Source organism: Lithobates pipiens, unplaced genomic scaffold, assembly GCF_037356315.1.
Source record: "Lithobates pipiens isolate NorthernLeopardFrog02 unplaced genomic scaffold, aLitPip1_a1.2 Scaffold_19, whole genome shotgun sequence".
Lineage (NCBI taxonomy): Eukaryota > Metazoa > Chordata > Amphibia > Anura > Ranidae > Lithobates > Lithobates pipiens.
In genome coordinates, this window is record NW_027507764.1 from 44,857,255 (window position 1) to 44,869,765 (window position 12,511).

The 12,511-nt window shown below is 44.5% G+C and overlaps 1 protein-coding gene across 1 annotated transcript in view; it reads left to right on the forward strand.

The window, feature by feature from the left end:
• AGMO (alkylglycerol monooxygenase) overlaps positions 1 to 5,637 on the forward strand; it is a 311,710-nt gene extending 306,073 nt beyond the window's left edge. The window contains exon 13 of the mRNA XM_077490703.1: positions 5,292 to 5,637. Coding sequence (XP_077346829.1) covers positions 5,292 to 5,372 — 81 coding nt within the window. The 3' untranslated portion in view covers positions 5,373 to 5,637. The remainder of the gene's footprint in view (positions 1 to 5,291) is intronic.
• Positions 5,638 to 12,511: the final 6,874 nt, after the last annotated feature.

Genomic DNA, 12,511 nt, shown 5'->3' on the forward strand with positions numbered 1-12,511 from the left:
TGGCGGAAATATGGACTTTGGCAGGCTGATTTATTAACGCTGGAGCGAAGAAAGCTGTGGTGAGAGCAGAGCTGGTTCTGCTTTCATTAGGAACAAGGGATTCGTTGCTTAAGGCAACAAATGCACTCTGGCTACAAATTTTTGGTACTTATTAGTTGACTCCTTGGGGACTTGCTTGTTGCTGTCATTATCGGTAGTGTTGCTATTTGAACACTAGGGATAAGCGAAGTGATTTGGGCAAAATTGTGCCAATGTGGAAACTGCATTTCGCTTAGCTGCTTAGACAAAGTTTACTTTTACAAATAAATAAAAAATCGACTTTAAAAAACAAACAAATGTTTTTTGATGCAGGAAAAAGTGGTTAACAAGTAGGCTCCTTGAGGGTAGGGACCGATGTGAGTGTGCAATTTACAGGGATAGGGACAATTGTAGGCACTCACTCAGGTTGAACTGGATGGACTGGTGTCTTCATTCAACCTTAACAACTATGTAACTATGTACGTAACAAACAGGTTGACCGCAACATTTGGCCAGTGGAACAAAAATTGTTCATTTTGTTAGCACTCCCAGACCAGCCACGTCCCCGTATGTCACTGGACCACTTATACCAGGATGATCACCCCAGAGCCGTTTTTAGAACTGGCTAGATCGGCTCCCCTGTAAAAGCAATCCTAGCGGTTAACTAGTGGCCGGATGGTATTTGAAGATTTGTGGGATTTATTTGGGTACATATTAAATCAATGGGAAAAATTTATTAAAAAAGTGTAAATTTTATTAATACATAAAAACAATGCAGTTGCATTAGAAAAGACTCATACGGTTCAGTCCTTAAGGGTACAGCACAAGGTTGTGGTTCCCAACATGTTTCGTCCTTAATTGGGGCTCCCTCATGGGGAGGCTGTTCAAATGAATATCAGAGAATTCCCAAAATATATTGCAATTGATAATGGTTCAGGGGGTCAAGCAGACACCTAAGCCCTTGTACACACGGTCGGAGATTCCGATGGAATGTGTCCTATCCGTTTTGTCGGATATTCCGACTGTGTGTGGTCTGCATCGGACTGTTTCCATCGGAATATCCGATGGACCAACTTTTCCAACTTGCTGGTAAAATTTTCAGACAAAATGCTTTGATCGGACATACTCCGATCTTGTGTAGCCTACTCCGACGGACAAAGTGCCACGCATGCTCAGATCAAATTCCTAGACCAAAGCTATTTGCTACTAGCCTGAACGTAGTCCCGACGAAATAACGTCATCACGTTATGTACAATCGGATTTTCCGACAACTTAGTCTGACCGCGTGTATGCAACATCACTTCCGGACCTCTTCCGGAATTAATCCGTCGGATATTACTCTGATGGATTTGGTTGTCGGAATCTCCGACCGTGTGTATAAGGGCTAAGACCAAAGAGCAAAGAACCGGAGAGCGAGAGAAGAACCGGAAATCGCGGAGAAGTCGGAAGGGACCCCCGAAGTCGGAAGAAGACCCTCGGAGCTGCCTAATTAACTACTTAAAAAACCTGTGTAGTGTGTTCTTTTATTAACACATTTTCCCTCAGGTGAATGGGTAGGGGTACAATGTACCCCATACTCATTCGTATAGGGTGGGGGGCCGGGATCTGGGGGCCCACTTCTTAAAGGGGGCTCCCGGATTCCGATAAGCCCCCTGCCTGCAGACCCCAACAACCAACGGCCAGGGTTGTTGGGAAGAGGCCCTTGTCCTCATCAACATGGAGACAAGGTGCTTTGGGGTGGGGGGGCTGCAGGATGCCCCCCTTCCCCAAAGCATCCACCCTCCCCATGTTGAGGGCATGCGGCCTGGTGTGGTTCAGGAGCGGGGCACTCGCTCGTCCGGACCCCCTTTTCCTGACCGGCCGGGCTGCGTGCTAGGATAAGGGTCTAGTATGGATTTTGGGGTGACCCCCACCCCGTTTTTTCGGTAGGGGGTTCCCCTTAAAATCCATACCAGACCTAAGGGCCTGGTATGCCCCTGGAGGGGCATTCCCCCTCGTGCTCACTGAGATAGGAAAATATGTTTTTCCTATTGCAGCCAGCGTGAGATGTACAGTACCCTGTCGCCGAGAACCAGCGTGATAGGATTGCACTAGAAACATTCTCGCGGGCAGGTGCTGTAGCTGCCCGCGCGTCATATTTGGTCCGTCGGACCAGCATACAGACGAGCGGGCTTCCCGATAGGAACTGGGTCCGGCGGACTTCCGGCGGGAAGATTTAAAACATGTTTTATTTCTAGGTCCGTCTGACTTTTGGGAAGAAAAAGTCAGACGGAGCCCACACATGATCGAATTGTCCGACGGATTCCGGTCCGCTGAATCTTGTCTGCCGGAAAGTCCAATCGTGTGTACGGGGCATCAGAAGAATCTAAAGCAGCCTACTGACATTGGGTATCATCTGTAGATTCTTCCATTATCTTGCACGGTACAAACATTTAACTACACGTTGGAGGAGCAAGGATGGTAATAATTATAGAGCACTGAAGGGGGATGCTTGGTGGATATTCCTGGTGCTTGATTACTTCTTCTAAGGAGATAATAATAATGGTTATCCTGGAAAATTCCAAGATAGACAACAAAAGTCTTCCAGGATTGGGAGCTACAAACATAGGAATATTTTCTAATCCAAGAGGTGTGCAATCCGTCTCGTTCTGAATTTGTTTTTTGACCGAATTCGACAAATTCGTTAATACGGAAATATTTGAATTAGTGAAAACCTGTTTAACTACTGTAATTATTCGGAAATTCAAAAATTCGGAAATTCAAAAATTCAGAAATTCAATTATTCGGAAATTAGAAAATCTGAAAATCGGTAATTTCGAATATTTGAAAGTACGAAAATAAGAACAAAATCGGAAAATTCTAAAGAACGAAAATCTGAAAATTAGAAAACCCAAAAATTCTAAAATCTTTAATCTTTAATAACAAAATTTTATTATTATTATTCATTATTAATTTGTTAGGTTCCATTTGTTTAGATGCGGCATCCGTTATTAAGTATAATTTGTAACTTCAAATAAATTGTATTCATTGCGTTCACTAACAGCCACATTTGAAAGGAAATTTCAATACCTATAATTAAATAGTTAGTTCTTATTTTGGATTTTCAAATTTTCAGATTTTTGTTCTTATTTCCCTTCTTTTCAATTTTCGGATTTTCTTTCTTATTTTCAGATTTTCAAATTTTCAGGTTTACGAATTTTCACATTTATGAATTTTAAATGTACGAATTTATACGAATGACCCAAAAAATGAAAAAAAAATAAAAAAATGAAACGAAAATGAACAAAATTTTTGGCAGTGCACATGTATAGCATTCTGTAGGTTCTATAAACAGTGGGAGAGGTCACTGGCAGCCATATACAATATACTGTATATATATATATATATATATATATATATATATATATATATATATATATATGTATATATATGTATATATATATATATATATATATATATATATATATATATATAAATTTGCATGGAATTATAGACAAAATATTTTTTTTCATTTTGGAAAAGAGTTATAACCCCTGTCAGTTTTTTTTTTTATCATCTGAGTTCCATTAGGGAGATTTTCCCACACTTTCTATTCCATAGCCAAACAAGGAGTGTGAGGTTAAAAGAACCAGCGTCCCATTGGAAGATTTCCCCTCTGTTCTGGTGACAACCTAAAATGGGTTTTGGCAAGCCCTACTTTGTCGATCTTTCCCCCCAGCCTCTGCTGCACTCATCCACACTGCAGAGCGGGGAGTCTGCAGCACAATACTGAATGGGGGGCAGGAGCGGGAGCTGTTTCGATTGGTTGCTAGGATGCCAGGCAGCCCTAACAACCAATAATCAGCTTGTTAATGTGAAAAGTTATGGGAAGGGGACAGAAGACACTGCTATGGGGGGCACAAGACACAACAGTGTGTGTGTGTGTGTGTGGGGAGGGGGTGATGTGAAGGAGACAGAAGACACTGCTTTGGGGTGGGGCACAGAACACTGCTACTGATATGGGGAGGTGATGTGAAGGGGAAGAGGACAATGCTTTGGTGCTTTGGGGGGAAAATAATGTTGGGGGAGGGGGGCAGAGGACACTGCAGTGGGAGATGGGTGATTTGAAGGGGCAGAGGACAGTACAGTTGGAAGGTAATGTGAAGGGGGGGCAGAGGACTTTGCTATAGGGGGCAGAGCACACTACTGTGTTAAGGGGTAAAGAGGACACTACTATGGGGGGGGGGGATGATGGGAAAAGGGGGCAGAGGACAACATTTCAGGTGTGGGGGAACAAAGAATGCTACTGTGGGGGTGGAGGGGCAGAATACACTACTGTGGGGGGGGGGGGGGGGCTGGTGTTGTGTGAATAGAGGGCAGCGGACACTACTGTGGGGAGGTGATGTGATGTGGGCAGAGGACACTACTGTGGTACTGTGGGGGGGGGGGGGTGATGCGAAGGTATGCAGAGGACACTTCTGTGGGGCAGAATGATGTGAAGGGGGGCAGAGGACACTACTGTGGTACTGTGGGGGGGGGGGGGGGGGAGTGATATGAAGGTAGGCAGAGGACACTTCTGTGGGGCAGAATGATGTGAAGGGGGGCAGAGGACACTTCTGTGGTACTGTGGGGGGGGGGGGGAGTGATGTGAAGGTAGGCAGAGGACACTTCTGTGGGGCAGAATGATGTGAAGGGGGGCAGAGGACACTACTGTGGTACTGTGGGGGGAGGGTGATGTGAAGGTGGGCAGAGGACACTATTGTGGTACTAAGGTGGGGAATGATGTGAAGGGGGCAGAGGACACTACTATGGGGGGTGGGGAGTGATGTGAAGGGGGCAGAAGACACTACTGTGGGGGGGGGGATGATGTGAAGGGGGGCATAGACACTACTGTGACACACAAGGTGTTCTTCATGTTCTATTTATTGGGGTCTTGATAGTTTTTTTTTTTGTTTTTTTTAGAGGGGCACCACCTCCCTCCCCTACTATGGGGATCTTTGATTTCCACCATGTTTGTCCAGGTAGATCTCAACATCTTAAAGTTTGCCTACCCCTAATTAAAAATGTGGGATTTTCTTTTACTTTTGGTGATAACAGTAAACAGGACAAATAGAGAGGGTGAAACTCCTTAACAGGGGGCACAGACAGCAATAAAAACCTGACTGGTGTTCTAATCCCTCTGTACACTACCCAAAACAAAAACAACAAAAAAAGTTTTGCATTGGCTATACTTTAAAAACAAACAAAAACAAATTAAATATAATTTTATATTTTTTTTATTTACTAATTTTCAGGTAATATTTTCCATCTGTGCGGCTTCATGGGGCCTGAAAGCTATCAGCCAGAGAATGTTCAAGATGAAGAAAGAGGTCTGAGACTTCACAGAGTGTCAACATGACTAGAGACTGCTACTTGGTGCTCTAAAAGGGCCGTAGACGGAACAATAATGATGATACAGCATCAGCACTTCACCTCGCACCATCTCTGCACTGTCATCACAGGGTTATGCGGTGAAATTCCATGTTAACGATTCACAAATTGTGCCCAATGAGCATTTTAATTCTTGGTAATGAGATGTATGAAATGGAATATTTTTAACTGTATATAGAATTGATACTTTAATAAAATTAAAAAAAAATAGTATTTTCTTTTTTTCTATAACTCAAAAAAAATATTTTGCTACAGTACAGAGGTAAATTGAGAAGGCAAAGAAGAAAATGAATAGATCTTTAATATTTGTCTTTCATTGGTAATGTAAGCTTTCCTTTTGGGGAGAAGTCCTGGTGTGAGTCCAGGCTGTGTGTACCTAATAAGAACACCCACCTCTGGGCCTAGACTGGGTTGGACCTTCTTGCAAGCTATGTGTTTGGAGGCCATGTGCCTGAAGTAGTCCTATTCCAGAGTCAGAGTTGGAATGGAGATACAGAAGAACCTCCTGTTTTGTGGGTGCATTCCTCCAGTGGAAGCTGTAAGCTTCTAGATGCTGAGATTCACACAAAACCTGCTAGCCAGAAATTCTGTAGGAAACCTGGATTACGTTGGGTTTCCTGTTTTCTCCTGTCCTCTACTTTGACGTTCCAATTAATTAAAAAGTTTGGAAATAAAATCAAGGGCTGGACATGCTTTTATTACATACTACAAAAGACCTGCTTGGAGACAAGGTATTGTTAGGATGAAATCAAGGCCAAGGCCCTTCAAAGCGAAGCACTGTAGAAAAGAAACATTATTAGGAACCGAATCTCCAGCTTAGGGGAGGCTTAGAAATCCTAGTCGCTGCAAGAGTAAGTGCTTCCAGGAGAGGGTCGCCTCACATGACCCTCCCCTAAACAAACACCCCTACATGCAAATACAGACTTAATTCCTTAAAGCTGTGCCCCAAGCAAAAAAATAAAAGTTTTCCCATTCAGTGGTGCTGTGCCCGTACTTTACGGTTCAACTGCTTATTTTTGTGTTTTTGTCTAGAGGATTGGGGAATGGAGATAAACGTACCTGATCCTCCGATCCTCCCCGAACAAGACCGGTCTGTGTTGCTCTGTGCGGTATAGCAGTCTTGTGCAGTGGACTGTTCCTGACATCATCACACCCATAGACCTGCTCTGGACATGAGGACATCAGAAACAGTCCACTGCTGGATCATGGGGGAGTGTCGTTTGCAGGAGGAGTGCAGGATCGGGTGAGTATACGTTTTCTCCAATCCCCTACACAAAAACAAGCAGTTGACCCATGCAGTGCAGGCACAGCTCCACTGCATGGGGAAAAAAAAATTCCCCAGAGTTGGGCTTTAAGTGGACGTTTGGCTCTCCCACTGAGTAGGTCAATAACCCTGCCTAAGTTCTGATACTCGTGGAGCTTATACAGATTTGGACCAGTGCCGTCAACAGATGAATGGAGTGGTGGAGAGCACAACGAAGGTGAGTATAAGTTGGGGCCTTTAAAAGAACTTGTTACTGTGCCATAAATGGGCAAAGTGACACATTTCCTTTAAAAGCTTTTGCACACCAGCACTGCCTACAAGCTTGTTGGCAGTCTCTGTATGGATGACTATGACCAGAAAGTTCCATCTCTGCTACCTTCTGCTGTCTGGGTTAGGACACTAGTAATGGGAACAGAGGTGTGCATGCAAAACGACACAGGTTGGGAACTCCTGGCAGTAACTTGCTTGGGCATGCGCGTTTGTGCATCAACGTGTGTACTCATGAGTTACGCGGAAGTCTACAAGACCCAGCGCATGATTGTGCACATCCATTTTCAGAACTGGCCCCAAACGCCCATTTAAGGAAAGGAGTAGTGACTGTAATTTCTGGATGATCTTCAGCTATCTGTGATTCTCGTTCTTGCGTATCCTGATCCTGTGCTACTTTGACTACCTGTTACTGACTTGGCTTGATCCTGGATTTCTTTCTGCCTGTCTCGTGATTTTGACCTTGGCTTATTAATAGACCTCGCTCACATTTGATCTCCTGTGTATGACCCTGGTCTGGCTCCTAACCTCTCTACCATCTCCAGCTGTACAGCTTACCTGTCTATGACCTTGAATTGGCTACAGACTACGTCTCTCATTGATTCCTTGTTGCTTATCTGTGTATGCCCCTTGTGCTCCAGGCTATGTCCCTCATCCATACCTGGCTTAGCTTCAAGACAATGTCTCTCTTCTACCTACTTGTTTGCTGCCCCTCCAGACCTGCCTTACAGGTCCTCTCCTGTATCACCAGACTGCCTGCTACAGTATCTCCGAGACTCATGTCTGCTGCCTAACTTCACAGGCAACTATCAACCATTTGGAACCCCGGCACCCATAATACTTTGTTCCTTGTACACCCTGTCACCATATCCAGTTGTGTTCAGACCAGAGCTACTTGTCACTTCAGCCTCCAACTAGGTAGGTGACTACAGGAAAGTGTAATGCTCCTGTTATGCCCTGTAAACAAAATCCGTCTGATTTTTTTAGACGGATTTTGGCCCAAACTTGTCTTGCATACCCACGGTCGCGCAAAGTTGTCAGAAAATCCGATCGTTCAGAACGCAGTGACGTAGAACGCGTACAACGGGACTATAAACAGGCCAGTAGCCAATAGCTTTTGTCTCGTAATTTATTCTGAGCATGCGTGGCAATTTGTCCGTCGTAATTGTCTACACACGATCGGAATTTAAAAGATCAGATTTTGTTGTCAGAAAATTTTAGATCCAGCTCTCAAACTTTGTGTGTCGGAAATTCCGACGGAAAAAGTCAGATGGAGCCCACACACGATCGGATTTTCCATCAAGTTCAAATATTACAAGTTCGAATCGCACATTTTCCATCTGAAGGTCCGACTGTGTGTACAGGGCATTAGACGGCAGCTGCTGGTCTCATTCCAGCATCCTGGTTTTGGCAAAGCTGCACTCTCCCTGTCTGTCTACCTGCAGGTTGATTGGTGTAGACACAGCCTCTGGGTGGAGACCAAACCTGATTTAAAGCGGGAGTCCGCCGGGACTCCGCGTTTTTTTTTTTTTTTAAAAGCCAGCAGCTACAAATACTGCAGCTGCTGACTTTTAAAATAGTGACACTTACCTGTCCAGCGCGCCCGCGATGTCGGCACCCGAAGCCGATCGCTAGGTCGTCTGTCGGGTCCTGCCGCCGCCATCTTGGGTATGGGAATCAGGAAATGGAGCCTTTCGGCTTCATTTCCCGGTTCCCTACTGCGCATGCGCGAATTGCGCTGCGCAATAAGGACGCTCCCCGCTGCCTCTGGGAGCTGTGTGTTTCCCAGCAGGCAGCGGGGCACTTGCGGGAAGGGGCGGGCACTTGCGGAAAGGGGCGTAAGTTACGCCCCTTTCCGCAGAGAGCTGTCCCGGAAGTGGGTGCAGTTACCTGGATTATCCAGGTAACTGCACCCCCCTCCCCCCTGAAAGGTGCCGATTGTGGCACCGGAGGGGGGGAGGGTTCCGATGAGCGGAAGGTCCACTTTAGGGTGGACCTCCGCTTTAAGCCTGCTAAGCCCTTTGTCCCATGCTTGTGATGTTGTTTGCAACACAGGCTTCAAGATCCCTGTTTGCCTACCTTTTTCCTGTTCCTTGACCTTTACCTTCGCCTGATCGCCGCCCTGCCAGCTAGTTTGGATTTTCTTGTTATCAACTTCTGATTGGACTTTGGGCTACACTCTGAACTCAGCCTGCCTTTTGACCACAGATTTGTTCCTGATTACTCTCTGAACATTGCCTGCCAAAAGGTGGACTGCAATTGGATCACTCTGCATCTCTGGCAACTGCAAGTACCTGTTTGCTGTGCTTAGCTTGCGCCTCCCCTGGCATGGTAGCCAGGCACTATAGCATTGTGTATAAGACCTGGAGGCAACCAAGTATCAGTAGACCTGGTTGACTTATGGGAAAGGGGACTGCTATAGGTGAAGAAGTTATAAAAAAAACTTCTGCTGTTACTCATATCTATCTCAATAAAATAAAAAAAATATATATAAATTCAATACATCCAATTTAAAGCAAGTCCACATAAAAAGGTTACAGTAGACTGAACTGTAAACACCTGCACTTTGTAAAACTTCCTTCCTGTCCACCTCCGGTGGAGAGCTTTCAGCCGAAGAACTGAAGACAACAGGTTCCAGGGACCCGACTTCATCCAGGAAAGCCGTCCACGCCTTGACTTGGAGGAGCATTACATCCAGCGTTAGAGCACCGGGCTCAGCCAAATAAGTCCCTGAAGCCAAAATACAAAGAGACTGACTGACTGCTGGAAACTGGATATGGATATTGAGTGCACTTTAATAACAGCAGCAAAGGAACATTTTAGAAGTGTTTAATAACAGTTACATTTTACAGAGACAGAACATTGTTCAAACTCCAAAGAATAGATGAGCATTTTTTTTTCCTCCTTTTTGTACCTGCTCCCATGATCTAATACATACATAGATGGGAAGTGTTGCTCTATTGTGATTCTCAATATATCAGACAGTGCAATCAGCATCCTTATTGAACAGCTTGTGCCCAAGTGCGGAGACCAGGAGCAAGCTCTCACTAGTGCCCTCACTGGCAGGCAGAGGCTGCGGTCAGGTGACATGAGCGTTATGGCAGTGCTCTAAATTTAAAAGTGACATTTCCCTGAGAAAGAATTGTTGACTGTTTTGAAAACTGTGGCCAAACTCTTACATTCTTGACGCCTATGCACTACGGACACACTTCTGTTAGACTTCACCCTTTCCTAGGTGTGAGTTTTGAGCCGCAAAGTTTGTACCAGTCTCCACCAACCCAGCAGACCTATCACCTCACTTCCACAATCCATATGTCGCTGGATACAGGAAGCACACTTCTCATAAATGTATGCTTGTTCTCCCCCTGATGCCTCATAATAACTCTCCTAACACCCAGGCTAGACCCTTAGATACTTTGTGCTGCAAGAATGATCCCAGTATATGGGGAATTGCTGCTAGTAAAGGGGCTAAGCATCAAACTTCTTCACTACCAGCGTATCTGGCTCCCCGGTCATGTCACCCATTTCCTGGCTGGTTGGTTGCTTTAGCACTGGACACAAGTACAGTAGTCATTAACAACAGCAATATTGCGTCCTTAGGACAGCTGTCTGCTTGTTAGACCTGTGTACTGTAGCTTTTCTAACTTTTCTTGTCTCTTTGAATAAGCCCTGTTCTTTGATATGCCATGCATGCACCCCTTTAGTGACTTCAGACTAGGCAGAGTGGCTTAATAGTAAAGTTCTTTTACTAAAGTAGTTTGAAGGTAACAAAGAAACAGTCTTTTGTCCACACACACATTCTCTAAGTGCCCCCGTTGTAGTGCCCCAAGAGGTAGTCATACCTTAATTGGGGAGTAAAGTCCATTAGAAGTCCTTTGCGAAGCAAGAGTCCAAGAAAGACAGTAAATTAGTAGCAATAATCCATAATCCATAGGGGGTAGCAAATCCCTAACTGAAGGCATACGCCCATATAAATCCCCAAACCCTTAGGGAACTCTGACATAAGGGGCACTAAGCAGCAGAATTACTGCTACATCCTGACCAATCAAACCCCCATGGGACTCAGTTAGCCCATATTTATATAATGTTTCCTACAGAGGTTCCCTTGAAAAGTGTGAGACAACCTGTCCAGAAGAGTTGACCATGGCCTCACAGGATTCACCACCCCAGCAGAGCCATCACAAATAGCCCAACATGTGCATTTCAATACACAGGCAGGCAAACATCAAAATAGTCAGGACTCAGGGAAACAGCAAAACACATTCAACTAGAAACCTCTTGTGGAACCACCTGCTTATAGATACCTCAGTTATCGGAAAGAAGCTAGAAGTTGATATTGTTTTACCTGTAGTTTAATGATCTTTTGTCAGTGTAAATTCTTCCAGACTTGCATTAAAGGAAACCTGCCATGATGGTTGATTTCACAGCCAGGGCTTGCATTAGAGGCAAGTCTGGAAAATGTAAAGCTGGTGGACAACTGACCACCATACCTATATGAGCATGTTGGGCATCCCATTCCACGGGCATTAAAAAAAAGAGTCCCTACGTCTTTGGAGCTATAACAGTTTCCAGTCTTTTTTGAAGGCTTTCCACAAATGTTGGAGTGTGTCAGTGGAAATGAGTGCTCTTTCAGGCTAAAGAACATTTGTAAGGTCAGGTATTGATGCTGGGTGAGAAGACCTGATTTACAGTTGGCATTCCAATTCATCTTAGAGGTCTTCAGTAGGGTTGAAGTCAGAGCTCTGTGGAGAAAACTTGAGGTTCTCCACTCCAAACTCCTCAAGCTATTTCTTCATGGAGCTGGTTTTATACACAGGAGCACAGTTGTTCTAAATGGAAAAGGGGCTTCACCAAATGGATATCCCAAGTTGTGAAATGAACAATTGTCTAAAATGTCTTTGTATGCTGGAGCATAAATAATACCCTTCACTGGAAACACCTGAACGCAGTTATTTGGAGCGGAGTCCACATACTTTTGGCTCTATAGTATATCAGCTGTGCTTGATTACACAAGGAATGCACTTTACATAACATCCTACCAAAATGTACATAGTCTTTATTGAAAGTCATGTCTTCACTTTACATCTCCAAGTATGATCAGTCCAAAACTTAGTAATTCATCTTTCACAACATGTTGTAATTACATTGTACTGTAAAGTATGTCTAAACCCAAGAAGAAAAATACAATGTAATGTAGCTTACCAGTCCCTTGATGTGGTGCCTGCATTCGTTTTCATTTTTCAGGCTAATAACATTTTTAGCACAAGCAGAAAATTCCTGTTGATCTTGCCAGAACTGTAATGTCTCTGCCACGTCCTGCTAGACTAAATTAAAGCACAAATAATCTTTCTTCTGCAAACCACTAATCTCTCTACCACCTCATGTAATGCAGATGAAGAGTATAGGACATTTGTCTGGCCTGGGTGACAACCATACAGAAGCTCCCTCCATAGTTACAGCAAAGTGAGAGAGTGCTGTCACCCAGGAGAAGAAAATGTGTATGGTCCCTTTCACACTGACGTTCCGTTCAGGCCCGCCTGTCAGTTTTTCAGG